At 48.2% G+C, this 22,186-nt stretch overlaps 1 protein-coding gene across 1 annotated transcript in view; it reads left to right on the forward strand.

The window, feature by feature from the left end:
• The window catches only part of LOC140420930 (sodium- and chloride-dependent neutral and basic amino acid transporter B(0+)-like), a 242,665-nt gene extending 225,455 nt beyond the window's left edge, over nt 1–17,210 (forward strand). The window contains exon 14 of the mRNA XM_072505092.1: nt 15,051–17,210. Within this exon, the coding sequence (XP_072361193.1) occupies nt 15,051–15,194 (144 nt within the window). The 3' untranslated portion in view covers nt 15,195–17,210. The remainder of the gene's footprint in view (nt 1–15,050) is intronic.
• Nucleotides 17,211–22,186: the final 4,976 nt, after the last annotated feature.

The following is a 22,186-nucleotide window of genomic DNA, read 5'->3' on the forward strand; positions in this document are numbered from 1 at the left end:
GCTGGCCTCGATAATGCCCTCCCGAAGCAGCCGCTGGACCTCGGACCTGATGAAGGTCCTGTCCTGGGTGCTTACCGTCTGCTCCTGGTGGCGACGGGTTTGCAATCCGGGGTTAGACTCGCAAAGAGGAGAGACGGATCGACTTTTAGGGTCGCGAGGCCGCACACAGTGAGGGGTGGTAGGGACCCGCCAAATTTGAGGGTTAGGCTCTCGAGGTTACACTGGAAGTCCAGGCCGAGTAGTAGGGCAGCGCAGAGGTTAGGGAGGACGTAGAGGCAGAAGCCGCTGAATTCTACGCCCTGGACCGTGAGTGTGACCGTGCAGAACCTCCGGATCGTGACGGAATGGGATCCGGAGGCCAGGCAAATTCTTTGGTTGGTGGGGCGTACCGCGAGGGAGCAGCGCCTTACTGTATCCGGGTATATGAAGCTTTCGGTGCTCCCGGAGTCCAGCAGGCAAGAAGTCACGTGGCCGTTGATTTTCATACTGGTCGATGCGGTGGCCAGGTAGTGTGGACGTGACTGGTCGATCGTCACTGAGGCGAGTCGTGGTCGGTCATCGCTGATGTCGGTGGATGGGAGCCTGGGGGGCCCAGGACCTGGAATGCTGTCGGTGTCCATGTCCCGTGGGGGAGACAAGATGGCGCCGCCTGAAGATCCTGCGGGGGACAATATGGCGGCACCCATGGGCCGCACGTTGCGGGGGTTGGACAAGATGGCGGCACCCATAGGCCGCATTTAGACTGAGGGGGAGAAGATGGTGGTGCCCACTGGCCGTGCCTGGCCCCGGGAGATGAAGATGGCGGCGCCCACTGGCCACGCGTGGTCCAGTGAGGTGAAAATGGCGGCGCACACTGGCCACGCGTGGTCCGGGGAGATGAAGATGGCAGTGCCCATTGTGAGTAGGCTAGGGGAGTGGGGGCGATAGTGGCAACTGCACGGGCCTGGCACACTGCGGCGAGGTGCCCCTTTTTGCCGCAAGCCTTGCAAAGGGCAGCGTGGGCCGGGCAGCATTGGCGAGGGTGCTTCTGCTGGCCGCAGAAGTAACATCGAGGACCCCCGAATGCGTGGGCTGGCGTGTGGCGCAGGCGTACTGGCTGGGTAAGGCCCCCGCTGGGGTGGCCGTCTGTGGGGTCCATGAGGGGTAGGAGGGGTGGGCCGTGCTGCTGGTGGGTTAGGCCTGAATGGTACGTGAGGCAACCGTCATGGAGAGCGCTAGCTTCTTTGTTTCAGCTAGGTCGAGCGTGGCCCCTTCTAACTGTCTTTGGCGTATGAGGTCCGACCCAATCCCCGTTACGAACGCGTCCCACATAAGAAGGTTGAAATGTTCGGTAGCCGTAACGGCCTGACAGTCACAGTCCCGGACGAGTGGGATTAGGGCCCGCCAGAAGTCTTCTATGGGCTCACCAGGGAGTTGAGAGTGAGTGGCGAGTACGTGCCTGGCGAACAGTCTGTGCGTAGTTTTCTTTGAGAAGCGCCATGGTGTCGGCGTAGTTCGGGGCATCCTGGATCAGCGCAAACATGTTGGAACTCAACCTTGAGTACAGGATCTTTATCTTCTGAGCCACCGGAACAGGGGTGGTCGCTGAGTTGATGTACGCCTCGAAGCAAGCTAGCCAGTGATTTAAAGCCCTTTTTGGCATCGCTTGAGTACGGATCCAGCTGCAGGCGATCTGGTTTGATTCGGATGTCCATCTCTTAGAAAATCTTAGAGCAACAAATTGAGTCATGATCAATTGAACAACGACTAGAGTTGGATACAACTGAGGCTTTATTGCTCTAAGATGTGTGGCTTCCCACAGCAGCTGGCGAAATGGCTGCTGAATGGAGGACATGCATATTTACACTCCGCCTACTGGGCGGAGCCAGCAGGCAGGGACTACCGGCGAACCTGTAGTACAGGTCCTAGTACAGGTGCAACAGTGGTTTACCACAACAGTGGAATGTTTGAAGGATTTAGAGGAGAAATTTGAACTGCCAGCAGGAAATGGATTCAGATATCTGCAGGTTGTCTGAGATGCTGGGCCCTCTGCTGGTGAGGGCATTTAATGAGGCAAGGAAACGGTGGACTCTTCCCCCGACAATGTCACAGGCCTCCATCACACTGATCCTGAAGCGGGAGGCCCCTGAGCTATGCGGGTCCTACAGGCCAATCTCCTTATTGAATGTTGATTCCAAACTGCTGGCTAAAACTTTGGCCTCAAGGTCCCAGAGGTGATAGAGGTGGACCAGATGGGATTTGTTAAGGGCAGGCAGCAAACAGCCAATGTTAGAAGGCTCTTAAACGTGATCATGATCCCGCAGAGGGGAGGGAGGTGGAAGTAGTGGTCGCGATGGACGCAGAAAAGGCCTTCGACCGGATGGAATGGAACTATTTGTGAGAGGTGTTGGGGCGGTTCGGGTTTGGGCGGGGCTTTATTGATTGGTCCGGTTATTGTACCAGGCACCGTTGGCGAGTGTCCAAATGAATCGGTTGATGTCGGACTATTTTAAATTTCACCGGGGGACTAGGCAGGGATGCCCCCTCTCCCCACTGCTGTTCACTTTGGCCATAGAGTCACTGGCGATGGCGCTGAGAGCTTCAAGGGACTGCAATGGGGTGGTCCGAGGTGGGGTAGAACACAGGGTCTCGCTTACGCCGACGACCTGCTGCTACATATTTCTGACCCGTTAGGGGGCATGGGAGAGATTATGAGGATTTTAGGGAATTTGGCCTGTTTTCTGGGTACAATTTGAATATAGGGAAAAGCGAGATGTTTGCGATCCAGGCAAGGGGGCAGGAGAGGAGATTGGGAGAGCTGCCGTTCAGAGTGGTGGGAGGGAGCTTCCTTTATTTGGGAATCCAGGTGGCACGGGACTGGGGACTGTTACACAAGCTAAATTTGACCCGGCTAGTAGAACAGATGAAGGAGGACTTTCGAAGGTGGGACATGCTCCCGTTGTCACTGGCAGGGAGAGTACAGACCATGACGGTCCTCCCGGGGTGTCTGTTTGTTTTTCAGTGCCGCCCCATCTTTATCCCACAAGCTTTTTTTAAACAAGTAAACAAGGTGATTTGGGGTTTTGTGTGGGTGGGTAAAACCCCACGAGTGAAGAAAGTGCTGCTGGAGCGGGCCGAGGGGAGGGTGGGTTGGCGCTGCCAAACTTTAGCAACTATTACTGGGTGGCAAATATAGCCATGATTAGGAAGTGGGCAATGGGGAGGGGGTTCGGTCTGGGAGCGAGTAGAGGCGGCATCTTGCAAGGACACAAGTTTGGGGGCATTGGTAACGGCACATCTGCCGTTCCCGCCGGCCCAGTACTGCACAAGCCCGGTTGTAGTGGCAGCCCTGAGAGTCTGGAGGCAGTGGAGGGAGCATCAGTCTGGGCTCCAATCGGCAATAACCATCAGTTTGTACCGGGAAGGCTGGATGGGGGGTTTCGGAGATGGTAGAGAGCAGGGAGTGAGAGGATGGGAGATTTATTTATCGATGGGAGCTTCCCTTGTTTGAAGGATTTAGAGGATATTTGAACTGCCAGCAGGAAATGGATTCAGATATCTGCAGGTACTGGATTTTTTGCGAAGGCAGATTTTGACCTTTCCGCTCCTACCACCATGGGGGATACAAGACAAGGTATTTTCCAGAACAGTGGTGGGAGAGGGGAAGGTTTGGGATATTTGTAAAGAACTCATGGAGTCAGAGGCAACACAGACAGAGGAGCTAAAACGCAAATGGGAAGATAAGCTGGGGGGGGGAGATAGAGGCAAGTCTTTGGGCGAATGCATTGAGCATAGTCAACACGTCCTCATCATGTGCCAGGCTCGGCCTGATTCATAGCATAGCATTTATAGTGCAGAAGGAGGCCATTCGGCCCATCGAGTCTGCACCGGCTCTTGGAAAGAGCACCCTACCCAAGGTCAACACCTCCACCCTATCCCCATAACCCAGTAACCCCACCCAACACTAAGGGCAATTTTGGACACTAAGGGCAATTTATCATGGCCAATCCACCTAACCTGCACACCTTTGGACTGTGGGAGGAAACCGGAGCACCCGGAGGAAACCCACGCACACACGGGGAGGATGTGCAGACTCCGCACAGACAGTGCCCCAAGCCGGGAATCAAACCTGGGACCCTGGAGCTGTGAAGCAATTGTGCTATCCACAATGCTACCGTGCTGCCCTCATTATATTCAGTTTATAGACCTTCGCCGGGCACACATGACGGTGGCCCGGATGAGCACATTTTTTGGGATAGAGGACAGGTGTGCGAGATGTGCGGGAGGGCCAGCAAACTGTTGCTCTCTTTGGTTGGCTCTGAATATGGCTGTCAATATGGTCGCCTTCCTTAATTCTAATTACGTTTGCTCTAGAGTCGCCAGGTATCTTTCGATACCGCCACAAGGTTCAAAACCGAATACTGATCAAAAATTCAATACACCAGTTAGTTAGTTCAAAGTCAATGTTTATTTATTTACACACACAGTTAAATATCCTCATGCACGAAACTCTACAGACTAAACTAACACTACTGCTAAAGCCTATAGTTAGCTTCGGGCGCCCACTCAGTCAGAGGAACAATGGACGTTGTTCAGTTCTGAGGCTGCTGGGGTCGAAGTGGTGAAGGGGAACAGCTAAGGTCGGCTGTCTGGTAGCGTGCGTTGACCTTGGACTTACTTGCTTCTGGTGCAGCTGGTGGACAGGTTTCTCCTCGTGGCGAGCCGGGTCTAAGAGAACGATTCTCTCTTGGGGGCTCCTTCTTATACCCAAAAGGGCTTTGCGCTCTTTTGGGCGGGCCTTGAACTTGGCCCCAATCAATTGGGCCGTTTCTTGATCATTCATATTGATCTCGTCCAATAAAGGGGTGGGTGCCCTGATGTCCTAGGTGGCCGTTGGCCTGCTTTGTTTGGGTCTCCTCTGGCGCCGGGGTGTCTGCCTTAGTATCGGTTACTCAAATGTTACTCTTTTGTTCCCGGAGATGGGCCATTAGTATGCTAATGGGCCGACAGTTTTGGTCTTGTCTGGGAGCTGCGGCTCCAATATACAGACAAACCCCGAACTTGCTTGTTTTCTCAGTATTGTCCATTTTCCCTGCAATCTTTGCAAAGTGTCCATTTTGTAATCGGGAAGTGGCCATCCCAGGTGGCTACACACCCTCCTTGTGATCCTCAACGCGAAGCGTGAAGGATCACATTACCGCGTCATCTTCGTTATCTGACCAAGCTGGGTACCCATAAGCACTTCACTGGCTCTATACTTCCCTATCCTATGAATCACAATTTTTACCTAAAATCATTTTACATACATACATCATTATAAAACTCTACGGGGCGCTATGACATTCAGGCATGCATTACAAAATAAAAAAACTGGAACCTCTAACTATTCTCAATAAACTATTCTCACTCAAACAATCAAAAATAATCTACAACACTGCAAACTGTAAAAATAGCAGCAACACAAGTCTCTGGCTTGGCAGTCAAGCACAGAGTTTTACATTTCTTTATTAAACGAACAAAACACACGCAAAAAAACTGATGCACTTTAATTCACTTATAGGGTTTGGGGGGTTTGTTGGAGTCCGAAAATAGGGGAACTAAACGTGTATACCGGGGTGCGCTCTCCTTCGCCATTTCCTGAGTCTAAGTGGCTGCACGACACTGCAGAGTATCGCCAGTACTAAGAGTGCTTCTACTATGTAAGATAGTGAATACCAGGTGATAAACTTGTCACACCAGGGGTGTCGGTAACTGTCTCAGGGGTAATTACCTCGGGGTTAACTATCAAGGGGTACCGTGTATGGCAAGGGTGGGAATCATTCACGGCCTATGTGGTATGGGTCAGGGGGGTAGCGTCCACGCGCAACTGAAGGGCCCCCGCTAAGATCCAGGTGAAAAACATGAAGGTTGTCTTCAACTTTCCGTCTTTCTGTCTTCTTCTTTTTCTTCCTCTTGGGTTCCTGAGGTTCCGGACTTCTGTGGACACAAGCATAATATCTGTTATTATCTTGCTTAAGGTCTCGTATGTCTGTCTGTCTGTCCTTTGTTGCCAGTTACCCATTATAATTGGTCACCATCTGTGACTCCCTCATTTTTTTTTTAAACCGAATATTTGGACAAGACATCCGAGAACAATACTGACACAGTGCGAGCCATCTCGCATCGTGTGTGATCTACCATCCTAGTGTTTGAGGATGTAAATAGTATACGGAAGCAACGTAAGAGTCGCCAGAAACAAACAAAAGATTTTCGAACGTAACGAGCCAAAATGGGGTGCGTATGGACCGCCACGGGTAAGAATGGGTGGAATTCCCGGGTAGGACGGTGATCAGTGCCGTTTGTGCTCTACCCAAGAGTAGCTGACCAGAGGGGGGGTCCTCAGGCAGGGCAGGGACCAGTGCCGTTTCTCCACTGCCTGAGCGACCAGCAAGAACGGGTAAGAATGTGGTCGTCGTGGGGGCTGTCTCTCGTGATTACCTTCAAATCAGGAGAGTAGTTATGATTGGTGTCTGCCGACAAACCAGTTCCTCTGAACGGTTGTCTGTTGACAAACTTGTTCCATTAACTGCCAGTGGGCGTTAAAAGAGTGGTGGCGTGGGGCCATGAAGACTTTTAAATTCACAAACAACATTTAACATGTACATTAAACGAACAAACATACGATAAACATGGTGCAGGTTCCATCAGAAAGGACACCGTATCTCTCCATTGATTCCTTTTTACCATCATGTGGACACCTCATTGCTCAGTAGCGAACAGGGTCGCAAAGGGATTCGTTTGGTGGGAATCAGACTCCATGTCATCATCTTCTCCCGGCTGCCATACTCTTGACTGGAGTAGTTTGGCTAAAGCTGCTTGGGACGAATTGAGGTCCATCTCATCATTCCGGATGAGCCTGAACGAATTGTCTCGATGCCAGAATCGTGTGTCGAGGTTGGAGCTACTAGGTTTCAATCTGTATTCGTCGGGCGGGGGATCTGGGTCAGGGGCTTTGATGTCTGTGATCTCGAAGGGGTCACTGGAATCATGCTCGGATTCACTGGGAGTGGGGCCTTCTGCAGGGGTGTAATCATAACGTGGTGTGCTGTGGCTGTCGTTATTGCTATCGCTATCACTGTCCCTGCTGGTTGAAGGAAGGGAGAGGCGGAGTCGTGCCTCTGGGGTGGAGTTGAAGATGTGTCTGAGGACGGGCCGGACTGGCTGGGGGAGGGTAGGAATGCGTCATCTGTGGGCGAGGCATGCTCGTCTGCTGCTGCGAGCGAGATGTGGTGTGCATGGTTATTCTGCAAGCCATAAGCCTTAAGCTGGTTTATGTGAAACCACACAGACTTGCCATTGGGATATGTGATCTTGTATACTGAGGGGCTGACTTTGTCTGAAGTGGAGTATGGTCTGGAAAATTGGGGGGAAAGGAATGAACTGTGTTGTATAGGGAAAGCATCACTGGCTGCCCTACTACAAACTCGGTGGCGTGTACCGTTTTATCGAAACAAGACTTGCTTTGTTTCCTCCTGGTCCCAAGCCTCACAGCTGCTGCGAGCTGGGCTGCCTTTATATTCTCAATAAGCTGCTGTACAGCATTTTCATGAGTGAGGGTGGTTACTGCGGGGCGGGCCAAATCCAGTCCTAATAAATACTCTGTCCCTTTCATGGGGCGTCCGGTCATGAGGATGTGGGGGGTGTATCCTGTGGATGTGGATACCGTGTTTCGTAAGAACATGAAAGCAAGTGGGAGAACTTAATCCTAGATGCTGTTTTTCTGTTGCACCATTTTCCTGAGAGTGGCTTTTAGAGTTCTGTTCATTCTCTCTAAAATGCCGCTTGACTGGGGGTGGTATGCTATGTGAAACTTCTGCCTAATTCCGAAAATTGTGAGGACGTTTTTCATTATTCGTCCTGTAAAATGAGAGCCTTGATCAGACTCTATACTGAGTGGGAGGCCCCATCTTGTTTAGATGTGCTGTGTTAGGATTTTAGCTGTTGTTTTGGCCGTGTTCGTTCTGGATGGAAAAGCTTCTACCCATTTTATGAAGGTGTCGATGGCCACCAACACATACTTAAAACCATTTCTGCAGGGGGGTAGGGGTCCTATATAATCTATATGTAAATTCGTCCAGGGGCCATTAACTGGGCGGGTGTAACTAAGCTGAGCTTTTCCTGCAAATCAGTCCGGATTGTTCTGGGCACAGATCCAGCAATTTTCAATGTAATGTGTTACATCGGCTTTTAAATCAGGCCACCAGCAGAGCGGTCTGAGGTGGGTTAGGGTGGGTTCAATGCCTTGGTGTCCATGATTGTCATGGAATTGACAAATAATCTGGTTCCTGTCCTGGCTGGGAACTACATAAATGCCGTCTTTCAAAATCGCACCGTCATGTGTGGTTATTGTGTCTTAAACTTATCGTACGGGGCTGGGAAGTTTTTTTTTTAAACTTCTCTGAGCTTTTCATCTTCCTTTTGGGCTTTCGCTAGATCCTGAATGTTGATCTGTGAGACCTGAACCGCGTGTACTGGGATGCTCTTTGGGGGGGGAGGGGGTTGCAAAAGTAACCATGTCTGGAACCTGCCTTTGCTAGGTCGTCTGTTTTAACGTTACCGGGGGGGAAGAACGGTGATGACTGCGAACCTTAATGATACCATATTTCCTACCTTTAGCTGTCACTATGAATGCCGGAGTAATGGGGCTGAGGGTAGGGGCTTTCCCTGCGGAAACAAATTCCCTAGTTTCCCACAGGAGTAGGAATTCCGTTAAACTGTTACAGACATATAAACTGTCTGAATATATGTCTGCTGGGGTCGGGAACGAGTCAGGGTGATCGACATTGTAAGCTATGGCTGCCAGTTCTGATGCCTGCGAGCCTAGATGTCCTGGCAGCTTGAATGAAATCTCTTCAAGGGCGCGTCCCTGCGCGTCCGCTACATAAATGCCGTAACCGGTGATTCTCTTTCCATTCAAAACTGTGGAGGAGCCATCCACATAAATTTTCAGGGGTGTGCACGTGTCTGTGGGCTGGGGTCTCTGGGGTGTATCACCTGCTTTCCTGGGATTTGACTTAAATGGGCCTGAATTATGGTTTGTGGTGATGATCTCACACTCATGTGGGGTACCTGCATATTGCAAATTGTCGGCTAGGAAAGTGTTGGTCTTGGTACTTTTAACTGTGATGTCCCGTCCCTGTAAAAGAAGGGTCCAACGGGCTGCGCGGATTTGGTCGACTGTGCCATCTTTAAGTCGACCGTCTAATAATAGCTGTGTTGGGGTGTGTTCAGTGAGAATGGTGATGGGGTTGAGTCCTGTAATGTAGGCGAAGTACTGTACTGCCCAAAAAACTGCGAGCAGGTGCCTTTCGCAGGCAGAAAATCCTTGCTCGACAGGATCTAACACACATGAGGCATATGCCACGGGGCCTAATAGGTCATTCCGTTCCTGGAGGAGCACGGCCGAAAGGGTTCGGTCGGTGATTGCTACTTCGGTTGCGTACGGGGAAAGTGGATCTAGGACCTGTAATGTGGGGGCTGTGCTGAGGGCTCTCTTTAAAGCATCCACGGCATCCATGTGCTGTGGAAGCCATTTCCAAGGTGCCTGTTTCTTTGAGAAGGTCGGATAGGGGCGCTGTTTGTGTGGCGAAACCGTCGATATGGTTTCGGCAGTAGCCAACCAGTCCTAGAAATGACCAGAGGGCTGAGACATTATGGGGAAGGGGCAATTTGACGATCGAGTCAATTCTCTTGCTCGATCTCGCGTTTCCCATGAGTGATTACTGTACCCAAGTAAATCACTTTTGTCTGCAAAATCTGGACCTTCTTGGGGTTGACTTTACATCCAATCTGTTTTAGGAGTTCGGCGAGAAGCGAAATGTGCTCTCCCTTTGTGTCTGTCTGTTGTAGCAAATCATCTACATACTGGACCAGACAATCGGGTCGGGAAATTTTGCTAGTCCATTTGCCCGCTGTCGGTGGGAAATGGAGGGGGAGTTGTGGAAACCTTGTGGAAGGCATGTCCACGTATATTGTTGTCCCTGGAATGTAAAGGCGAATTTGTACTGGCACGCTTTATCCAATGGAATGGACCAAAAGCCGTTGCTGATGTCCAAAACAGAAAAAGATTTTGACTGGAGTCCCTGTTTGAGCATGGCCTCGGGACTCATGGTTACGGTGGGGGCTGCTACTGGGGTTACTTTGTTCAGTTCCCGGTAATCAATGGTCAGTTGCCATGATCCATCGGCTTTCCTGATGGGCCAAATTGGTGCGTTATTTGTGGAGGCTACTGATCGGAGTACGCCTTGATCAAGCAGACTCTCTATTACTTTGGAGATCTCTCCCTCTGCTTCTTAGGGAAAACCGTACTGCTTTTGGGGTCTAGGGTCGGGACCTGTAATATTCACTAAGCCAGCTATCTTGTCACAGTCGTGCTTGTGTTGTGCAAATGCTGCTTTGTGTTGCTGCACGACTTCCCTAACTTCTTTATTCTGACTAATGGCTCAAGGGTCGAACCAGAAGTCTCCTACTGCGCTGATTATGTTTGCATACTCTCCAACTGTGAGCGTGGCGGGGGCTCGTGCTGCCTTTGCCATTCTCCATACACATTTATTTACCGGATCAAATGAGAGGTTGTGGGAGCTCATAAAGTCGATTCCTAGGATGTGTTCAGCTGTCTGGGGTAGATCGACCAAAACTACGGGGTGTTTTATCGTAATGTTCCCTATTTGTATCGCTACAGGGGCTGTGATGTGTCCTTGTTCAAAATGACCTGTGAAACCGCTGAGTGTGATGGTGTCTGTTGTGGGCCACGTGTCTCGTTGAAACATCATGGAGGAATTGAGCGTGGTGCGGGACCCTCCTGTGTCCCAAAGAAATTCTACGGGGTGTCCCCGGACTTTGCCTGCTACTACCGGTCTACCGGACTTGTCCCAAAGGGTGTCGCAGATGCAAGTTGGGGAGCCCGAACACCGTCAGTCGGTGCCGTTCATGTCTACGTTCTCTGAATGGGCGCTAACACTATGGATTGGCTTTGCCCTATTCTTATTTAGGATGCTGTCTGTTGGTTTTTCTGCTGCTTTTGGGGCGCGTTGCACTCTCGTGCATAGTGTCCTAATTGTCCACAGTTGTAGCATTCCTGGGGTTTGGGTTGCAGTGGGCTGTTCCTGCCCTCATTTACCCAGGCGGGGTTCTGGTGCGTCCTAACTGGATTCATGTCTGCCTGCTCTTCCTGTGGTTTTGCAAACGCGCTTTTGCCTTGGACGGATTGTTCCCAAGTGCGGGATAATCTTTTCAAAACCCATTTCTCGTTGTGGGCCTTGTCTGAGGGGTTGTAATTTGCGCAAGCTCTCTGTCCTGCCTCTGTCGTATGAGAGACTAGGATGCGAGTCCATTTGGCCATATTATCCGCGGACAAATGGGCGCGGGCTAACTCTCCAAATACTGCTGTGAAATGTATCCACAAGCGTCCAGCAAATGCTGTGGGGTGCTCTGTCTTCTTTTGCCTACACTTGTTTAGGCTATCTACGGGGTCTCCTCTGTTATAGCCGATCGCATCCAGGATCACTGTGTGCATTTCTTGGAGTGTCCCTCCTCCTACATTCTATGGGTCGGGAAGGGCTGCCACGACTGAAGGGTCAAGGCTTAAAACTGTGAGCTTCACTTGCTCCTTTTCGCCCAGGCCGTACATGGTAGCCTGCTGTTTAACTCTAGCGAAAAACTGGTGGGGGTCATGTGGGAAGGAACGGTGTAATTTTTCCACATGCGTCCCGTAATTGGGCCATGGTTAACGGGGTTGTATATAGGAAATCTGCGTTTCCTTCTGCTGCGGCCATGCGGTGTGTGGTTATAGGGTTCATGGGGGTTGGGGTGCTTTCCTTTTTTGGGGGTTTTCTTGCGTACATGTCCCATGTATGTATCTGTGGGCAGTTTCATTTAACTCCTGCCAGTCGGGGCCATTGCCCTGGTCTAACTGGGGTCCAAATGTACTTTGAAACCCATTCTGGACAGAACGTAGAGATTGCAATTCTGCAATTTGCTTCCGGCACTTTGCGTGATCTACGGAGCTCTGCCTTTGTTCCGTCGTGGAACTGTGGAGCACTCGTAGGGCTGCTTTTAAATCATTGCACTGTTTCTGCAATTGCTCTTCCTGTTGCTCGGTTTCTTGTCTTAACAAGACCGCGCGTTGCATGTCCTGGTAGGCCTTATCGTACTGGGTCTGAAAACTACTCAAATGGGCGAGACAAGACAGGTGTGCCCACTTGGCATCATCCACCTCTCTGTCCCTCACTGCTAACTGTTCTCTTAACTCCTTATTCTCCTTCTCAAATTCGCTCACATCTCAAAGAACAAAGAAATGTACAGCACAGGAACAGGCCCTTCAGCCCTCTAAGCCCGTGCCGACCATGCTGCCCGACTAAACTACAATCTTCTACACTTCCTGGGTCCATATCCCTCTATTCCCATCCTATTCATGTATTTGTCAAAATGCCCCTTAAATGTCACTATCGTCCCTGCTTCTAGCACCTCCTCCGGTAGCGAGTTCCAGGCACCCACTACCCTCTGCGCAAAAAACTTGCCTCGTACATCTACTCTAAACCTTGCCCCTCTCACCTTAAACCTATGCCCCCTGGTAATTGACCCCTCTACCCCGGGGAAAAGCCTCTGACTATCCACTCTGTCTATGCCCCTCATAATTTTGTAGACCTCTATCAGGTCGCCCCTCAACCTCCTTCGTTCCAGTGAGAACAAACCGAGTTTATTCAACCGCTCCTCATAGCTAATGCCCTCCATACCAGGCAAAATTTTGGTAAATTTCTTCTGCACCCTCTCTAAAGCCTTCACATCCTTCTGGTAGTGTGGCGACCAGAATTGAACACTATACTCCAAGTGTGGCCTAACTAAGGTTCTATACAGCTGCAACATGACTTGCCAATTCTTATACTCAATGCCCCGGCCAATGAAGGCAAGCAGGCCGTATGCCTTCTTGACTACCTTCTCCACCCGTGTTGCCCCTTTCAGTGACCTGTGGACCTGTACTCCTAGATCTCTTTGACTTTCAATACTCTTGAGGGTTCTACCATTCACTGTATAGTCCCTACCTGCATTAGACCTTCCAAAATGCATTACCTCACATTTGTCCGGATTAAACTCCATCTGCCATCTCTCCGCCCAAGTCTCCAAACAATCTAAATCCTGCTGTACCCTCTGACAGACCTCATTGCTATCCGCAATTCCACCAACCTTTGTGTCGTCTGCAAACTTACTAATCAGACCAGTTACATTTTCCTCCAAATCATTTATATATACTACAAACAGCAAAGGTCCCAGCACTGATCCCTGTGGAATACCACTGGTCACAGCCCTCCAATTAGAAAAGCATCCTTCCATTGCTACTCTCTGCCTTCTATGACCTAGCCAGTTCTGTATCCACCTTGCCAGCTCACCCCTGATCCCTCACCCCTGATCTTCCTCACTATTTCTGTCTCTCTCCTCAATCTCTCTATGGAGCGTCCTAACGACCTCCTCTGTGCCTCGCAATTGTGCCAAGCAGGACACGATTGCCATCGGCTTGCGAGCTTTCCCCAAGCTCTTCTTATGAATCTCTGACAGGTTCTCCCACCAAGTATGTCCTATACTCCCTGGACCTGTTTCATCATTGGCGCAGAATGCACTCCAAAGGGGCCATCCTTTCCCTTTGAGATATTTTCTGATCTCTTCTTCCCATACGGGACTCTTTCCTACTCTACTGGTCGCTGCGACCTCAAATTCTTGGGGATTCATATGGCGTTCCATTGCCTTCTTTGCCATTTTCTCTCTATCTCTGGGTTCTCTGCTGAATTTGGAACAGGGGGTGATAAAGCGGTGATGTAAACACGGGTACGGCTTACGCTAATTTCCGGCCTACAAAACTCCCGACAGTTTTACGCAACAAAATCTCTCAGGTTTACCTTATATCCCTGTTAGTACTCATGCATTAACACACTTCCGAATCTCGGAGGTTTGGTCAGCATCGTTCTCATACTTGTGGTTTTTCTGTTTCCAATCGGACTCCAATTCAAATTTGGGTTCTCTCGGAGTGACTAGGCCACTTCTAGGTCGAGTCCCACCAGAGTCGCCAGTAAATGTTGCTCTCTTTGGTTGGCTCTGAATATGGCGGTCAATATGGTCGCCTTCCTTAATTCTAATTACGTTTGCTCTAGAGTCGCCAGGTATCTTTTGATACCGCCACAAGGTTCAAAACCGAATACTGATCAAAGACTCGATACACCAGGTAGTTAGTTCAAAGTCAATGCTTATTTATTTACACACACAGTTAAATATACTCATCCACGAAACTCTACAGACTAAACTATCACAACTGCTAAAGCCTATACTTAGCTTCGGGCGCCCACTCAGTCAGCGGAACAATGGCCTTTGTTCGGTTCTGAGGCTGCTGGGGTCGAAGTGGTGAAGGAGAACAGCTAAGGTCTTCTGTCTGGTAGCGTTCATTGACCTTGGACTTAGTTGCTTCTGGTGCAGCTGGTGGACAGGTCTCTCCTCGGTGAGAGCCGGGTCCAAGAGAACAGTCTGAGTCCACGAGCTAGCACAGTGCAAACACCATAGTAAGTCTGTTCAGGCTAGTACAAGGTCTCCAGTCAGTTCAGTATAGTGTCGACCCACAGTTAAATATGTATGTTAGTTCTATCGTTCAATAAAACCGTGTTGGATCTTCTACAGTGTTAGAGGTCTGTTTCTCGCATCGCTGCATCAAGTGCAGTCCACACCCAACCGACCTGCCTAACACATCAGACTGGAGAAAATAAAGTTCGCCCTAAAGAGGGTCAATGCTAGAGTTCGTCCGGAGGTGGCAGCCGTTTGTCGACTTCTTTAGAGAAAACTAACTGTCAGCAGATGTGTGTGTGTGTGTGGGGGGGGGGGGGGGGGGGGGGGAGGGAGTTAGATTATTGTTTAGAAGAGGTGGGACTTGTGAGGGAGGGAAGGTGGTCTTTGCACTATGTTTATATTTGTATTTGTACTGTTATTATTATAAAATTATAAATGCCTTAATAAAATGTTTTTCAAAAACAGTAATGTAAATTTTCTTTTCACAGAAAATTATTGCAGCCACGAAGTCAACCCCAGACTGGGGCCCATACCTGATTGAAAACAGAGGGGAAAGATACGACAAGACAAGATACGACAAGCCAAATGAAAATACTCCGCAAGCTGATGCCCCTGAAATGGAAGATAGTTAGAGGACATTTTCAGTTCAATATATAAACATCAACTTCAGAGTCAAATAATTTTAAAAGAAAATGTGTTGTTTTAAAATAACTAGAAATGTGTTTCAGCTACTTTTTCAAAACACAGCGATAATTTTAAAAATGCATAATTGTTCTGCTTTGCCAATGCGGAGCATTTAATAGGAATTGAACCATGTGTTCCAATGGCAAATCATAGGGAGCCACTTGGCTGAATTCCCATTGTACACTCCCAATCAGCAAGGTTGTATACTGGGAGTTTATATTCATAAAATTATCTCTTTTCAGCTTTACTCTAAAACATTTTTTCTGGCCCCCAACGTTGTGTTTCTCAGCAGCTGGAGGCATCCCAAAGGCCAAAGTGGCCAACGGCAGATCTTCTGATCCCGCCCCTGTCAATGTGATTTCCCATTGAACCCACCCCACGCTGCCGAAAACTCACAGCGTTAGGTGTGCCGTGGGACAGGAAGATCCTACCAGTGTTAACAGCTGAAAGATCTCCATAAGACATAGGAGCAAAATCAGGCCAATAGGTCCATCGAGTCTGCTTCACCATTCGATCATGGCTGATATGTTCCTCATCCCCATTCTTCTTCCCACAAGCCCTGATATCCATCAAGCAATCCCTTTATTAATCAAGAACTCCAGATTTGTATTTGAGGTATGGTTACCTACAGAGCTACAAGCCAAGAGATGGAAGGTGGAATTAGACAGAAAAGTTATTTCTTAGTAATAAGAACTAGCAGGAGGAGTAGGCAATTTACCATCTCGAGTCTGCTCCACCATTCAATACAATCATAGCTGATCTCACCATGGCCTCAATTCCACCGTCCTGCCCATTCTCTGGAACCCCTCAACGCATTATTAATTACAAATCTGTCCTCTTTAAATTTACTCACTGCCCTAGCATCCATTACACTCTAGGTAGCGAATTCCACGGATCCAAGACCCTTTGGGAGAAGTAATTTCTCCCCACCTCTGTTTTAAATTTGCTGCCCCTTATCCTGAGACAATGACCTCTCGTTCCAGACTGCCTCTCAAGAGGAAGCATCCGCTGCACGTCTACATTATCCATACCTTTTATCATCTTGTATATCTCAATTTGATCTCCCCTCAGTATATGCCTAAACTGTTCAATCTCTCTTCATAAGACAAACCCCTCATCTCTGGAATCAATCTAGTGAACTTTCTCTAAACCTCTCCAATGCCACTATATCGTTCCTTAAATAAGGGGACCAAAACTGTGCACAAAACACAAGGTACGGTCTCTCCAATGCCTTGTACAGTTGCAACGACAGTTCCTTCCTTTTATACTCTATTCCTTCAGCCATAAATGCCAAATTCCATTCACTTTCTTTATTACCTGCTGTACCTGTATGCTAGTTTTCTGCGACTCATCCACGAGGACACCCACATCTCTCTGCATTGGAGCACCCTGAAGTCTCTCCCCATTTAAATAATAAGTTGCCTTTCCATTTTTCTGACCAAAATGGAAGCCCTCACACATATCCATGTTGAACTCCATCTACCATATTTGGTCCACTCACCTAATCTATCTAAAGCAATGCATAAAGTTCTTAGTTCGTCATTCCAATTTACTGTCCCACCTATTTTAATCTAATCTGCAAATTTGGCTACAGAACCTTCTAACCCTGTATGCAAGTCATTAATATAGATTACAAATAGTTAGGGTCCAAGGATCGAACTCTGTGCCACCCCACTAGTTACATTTTGCCATTCATTTGTCTCGACTCTCCGTCTTCTGACCGTCAGCCAGTCTTTTATCCAAGCTAATAAATTACCCTAACCTCATGTGATCTAACCTTCTGTGTAGCACCAGATCTGTGGCCTTCTGAAAATCCAGATATACTGGGCGGGATTCTCCAATCCCGCGGCAGAATGTCCACACATTTTACGACGGCGTGGACAGGGTGCTCCCACGACTAATTCTGGCCCCTCCAGGGGGCCAGCACGGTGCTGGAGCGGTTCGTGCCGCTCCAGCTGCAGAATCCAGCGTGAACTGTGCGCCGCGGGATCTGCACTTGTGCAGTAGTGCTGGTGCCAATGAGGACATGTGCAGTGGCACCGGCGCCAACGCACACATACGCAGTGGTCTCCTTCAACGCGCCGGCCCCGACGCAACATGGTGCAGGACTACAGGCGCGTAGGAAAGGAGGCCCCCCGCCACAGAGGCCGGCCCGCCGAACGGTGGGCCCCGATCGCAGGCCAGGCCACATTGGAGACCCCCCCAAGGTTTGACCACCCCTCTCCCACCAAAGGCCGCCACCCGACCCTTACACGCCGAGGTCCCGCTGGCATAGAGCAGGTTAGAACGGCGCCGGCGGGACTCGGCTCTTTTCTTACGGCCGCTTGGCCCATCCGGGCCGGAGAATTGGTGGGCTGGCCGCGTAGAGCGTCAGGGCGGCGTGGCGCGATTCGTGCGGCCCGCCGGCGATTCTCCGACCTGGCGCGGAGTCAGAGAATCCCGCCCACTACATCTACTGGATCCCCATTATCCACTTGGCTTGTTACAGCTTCATAGAACTCTAGCAAATTCCCGTAACAGCCTCCCCGAACAGGCGCCGGAATGTGGCGACTAGGGGCTTTTCACAGTAACTTCATTGAAGCCTACTTGTGACAATAAGCGATTTTCATTTCATTTCATTTCATTTCAAATTAGTCAAACACGATTTACCCTTCATAAAACCATGCTCACTCTGATGGGTTGCGTTTTAACTTTTCAAATTAATGGATTAATTCCTGATATTGCTTCCTTAGTAATGGATTCTAATAATTTCCCAATGTTAAACCATCTGGTCTGTAATTTCCTAAATTCAGCCTGCCTCCCTTTTTGAAAAGGCCATTACATTAGCATTTTGCCCTTTGCCTAGAAAAATAAATAATGGGGAAATTTAAACAACCTGTGATCCTGATATTACAGTAGAGATTCATTGTGTGTGGGGTTTAAAGGGGTGGAGTGGGGATTAGTGGTGGGGCCAATTAAGGAACACAATGCCCATAAGCATGTATTTCCTGAAAGTCATGCAGTTTCTAACGGCAAGATATCTTAAAATATTTTTCTGCACACACATAGCTTCAGTTACAGGCTGACTGCCTGTCAGATGGGAACGCCTTCAGCACAAAACATCAGCCATGGCAAGAGCCAGCAAAATTAGTGCGGGCATTAGGAGAGATCATGGGACAGGTGATAGCCCAGGGAGGGGGTGGGTTCCAACTGTTGGTGGCAGGTCGAATTATGTGAGAGGAAAAGGTTAGAGCAATTATAGGGTGGTTTTCTGGTAAACTTGTTCACCCTGAGTAAATGCTTCAGTTCCTCATGGCCCAAAAACAGTACTGTAAAGGACATTTGCTGAGGTCAGTGAAACATATCCAAACTGTGGTTAAAAATAGAATCACTTGAAATGAAGGCACATATGGCCTCATGAAAGTAATTAAGTAGCCAGCTCCTCTTCAGAGCATATTAGTCACCAGTCCCTTGTCCCACCTCCATAGAAACTAGAAATGGATGGGCTCAAAATATTTCAGATTTTATCCTTCCACCTGAACCAAACACACCCATTTTGAAGAGTTAAAATTATTCCCTTTAATTTCAACACTGTTTAAGAGTTACAGATTGGGGGCTAGATTTTCCATCTGTTCACGGCAGCAGGAATCTCTGGGCCTGCTGCAGTGAAAGGGAAATTTAGCTGAATGTCAAATTCTCCGTCCACGCTAACAGCAGTGGCAGGGCAGACTCGCAATGGAGAATCCCGCCCGATATTTCTGTCTCAGATATTCATATTTTGAGTTGCACATATATATCAAAAGCTCCTATTTAACGCGGGGGTGAAAACACAAAATCCCCCACTCTAAATGTAAAAGAATTCATGCAATGGAGATTAATTAATTAATTAAGTTGTTGGGATTCCTTTTTTATAGAGCTGCTTAACTGACTGCCTACTTGGCTGAACAATAATCTCCTTCATCCCTGATTTTGCTTGCAATTCAGTCAGGACATTGCTCCAATGTCACAATGCAATCTCCAATTTGTGAGGGGTGCAACAAAATCATCAATTTGGGAGCATCCTCCTAGTTCTGGGAGTAACAGTCACTCAGCGAGGGACAAAGTGATCTACTTATGCAGAGTGACAGTAAATTACTGAAGGAATTAAATCCTTCTGGTCTTGGAGTGACAGATGCCTACATGCCAGTGTATAAATGATGTTTGTGCAAGGACTTGTGAAATGACCAGAAACATAACTGACACATTTTATATATTCTTTCCTTTTTTTTAATAAATGTTTTTTATTGGATTTTTGAACAAAATATATTTGCCGTTATGTACACAGGATATGATATATATATCTATATAGAAGGGAAGGGCACACACACATTTAACAAATTGACTGTGCCTGGGTTATTAAATCTAGCCCTAATATGAGGTTGATTTTTCACATGTTCATTCCAATTCTCAGTATGAGAAGCATTGAGCCGTGAGTCGCAACTGGTTATTTTTCTGTGTTTTGGTCAACTCCAGTGGGGAGCATTACAGAGTTGGGGTCTCACCCTGATAGCTCATTTCATTGTCCGCTTGTTGATCCCACAAGATTCCTTTTTGTCATAAATTACACAGACTCTTTGAAGACCAAGTATTGCTCCCTTCCAAGTTAATTCCCCAAGTACTGGACAGTGTGTTGATAAATGATGAGGCAGCAAGTGTGGGAGTTACTGCAGTACAGTTTGGAACTATTCAGTCCATGGACTGATGAACACAGGTGATATGGGTGATCTTAACCTGCTCTGCTTGGCAGGATACTAACACGATTGGATGGGCCACATGTTTCACAACCTGGTGGTTTCCACTTTCCAATTGATCAAATCAAGTTGGCATCCTGTCAGGCTGGTTTAGTTAAGTGCATTCTCTTATGAATCAGAAGGTTCTTTTGTATCTAAATTAAGTAAATTTTATTCATGTTTGTTCATGATGTGTTCCCTCTACTTCTTCCAAGAGTGGATCCTTGTAGAAAGCAGTTATTTTTATGGGCAGGATTCTCAGTTTGGAGACTATGTTCTCCCGTCGGAGCTGAATTACACTAGTTTTACGATCCCTTGTGGTCGTAAAGGAGGATGCAATTCAGTGTTCCATGCCATGCAAACATTCGCATGGATGGAATACAAGGGATTCCCAGGGAAACCCGCTATCGGGCCTCAATTTTCCTCTCCACAGCCACCCCCCACCCCAGAAAAGGGATCCCTGTCTGAAATCTAGAGGGCAGCCCAAGCACGAGAAATGGGAAGCATTATAGCTGTAATACTTACCTTGCAGCTCCATGCAACCATTACTCGAAGGAGAAGAGCTGTGCCTGCATCTGGTTCCCACAAATCCACTTTCTGTAATCCATTCATAGCTTTCGAGTAGTGGTCTGTGATTGACAGCTTGTAAAAATTCACCTGCAATTTGGATCCTTCATATCCTTTCACACGTCAGTGGCCTAAGTAGTGAAACCCCATTGATTGTAAACATTGACCACATCAAAGAGACATAGGTGCAATGAAATCACACGGTTGCGTGTTTGGAATATACTTAGTGCTTGGAATGCACTACATTTCTTTGGTGAGGTCAATGTTTGCAAACATTGGAGATTCACCACTTAGGCCACTGAAGCATTAAGGGATATGAATGGATCAAAGCTGCAGGTGGTTTTTATGAGCTGTCATTCTCAGATCACTACACAAAAGCTATGAATGGCTTGCAGATAATGGATCTTTAGGAACTAGATGCAGGCACAGATGCTCTCCTTCGAGGATAGAATACGTGGAGCTGCAAGGTGCGTATTACAGCTATAATGCTTCCCACAGCACCTGTCTGGACTGCTCTATAGCTTCCAGATGGGGGTCTCTTTTCTGGGGGAGGGGGATACGAGGGGTATCTGTGTGAGGATGTCCCCCAATTACAGGGGCCCCTGTGGGAGGATTGGTAGAGGAGGCAAAGGCAGGCAGTGCATTGTTGAGGGCGGTCAGATGGTCTCTACTAGCGTGGCCCTGATGTGCTGGACCTCACGATGGGCATGGGGGCAACCTCAATCCACCAACAGGTCCACAACATCAAGTTCACAATTGCTGAGACCACAAGTGATTTGCATCCGAATGATTCCAGGCCGTGGGAACCGGATAATCACAGGAGACTGGAGCATAGGGTGCCAGGCCATTTAAGTAGATGCAAATGGGTCATTAAGACTGATTTGTATTTATTTGCATACCCCCATTGGCGGTGTGAACGAGGTCCACGATGCGCAGCCAGTGGGGGAGTATTGCATTCGACGGTGATCCCAATTTTCTCCCGCTACCCGAATCTCCATCCCATCATAGAACGCATTTCAGGTGTCCTGGGATGGAGAGTCCCGCCCTATATCTTTTTGAACGCCAAACAATACAATTTGTATTTGGACACTTGACAATGTAACTGACCTCACTTACTGGATGCAATTGTTCATTAATAGCCTGTAAATGTCAGAGGCAACTAGTTCACAATTTTTTCATTAAAAATAAACAGAAGTGAAACACACCCCAAAAATAATTTTAAGAAGTGCCAAAAGTTTCCAAGTAATGAAGACGGAATTCCATGATTTTCAGTCACTATAAAGCATGTGGCCTAAAAACAAATGGATGACTTCAAATAATTCCTAGAACCAGGAACCAAGAATTCCTTGCAGAAGAAAGCGTGGTGAACTGCCATTCCATGGAGCAAAAAAATCTCTTATAATCAGTACACAATTGATGTCTTCAGTCACTGTAACACAATGCAGTGGTTCTTGCTGTGTGGCAATATATTGAAACCACATTAACAATTCAACTGAGAAAATGGTGCAAAGATTGGAAGTTGGAATGAGATGAGTTTAGATTTCTTTAGTATAGAGCCAGTACCAACAAGATGGGCCACATGGCCACAAAATTCACCTATAAACCTCAATGGTGTCCGTAACAAC

The sequence above is a fragment of the Scyliorhinus torazame genome, chromosome 5 (assembly GCF_047496885.1).
Source record: "Scyliorhinus torazame isolate Kashiwa2021f chromosome 5, sScyTor2.1, whole genome shotgun sequence".
NCBI lineage: Eukaryota > Metazoa > Chordata > Chondrichthyes > Carcharhiniformes > Scyliorhinidae > Scyliorhinus > Scyliorhinus torazame.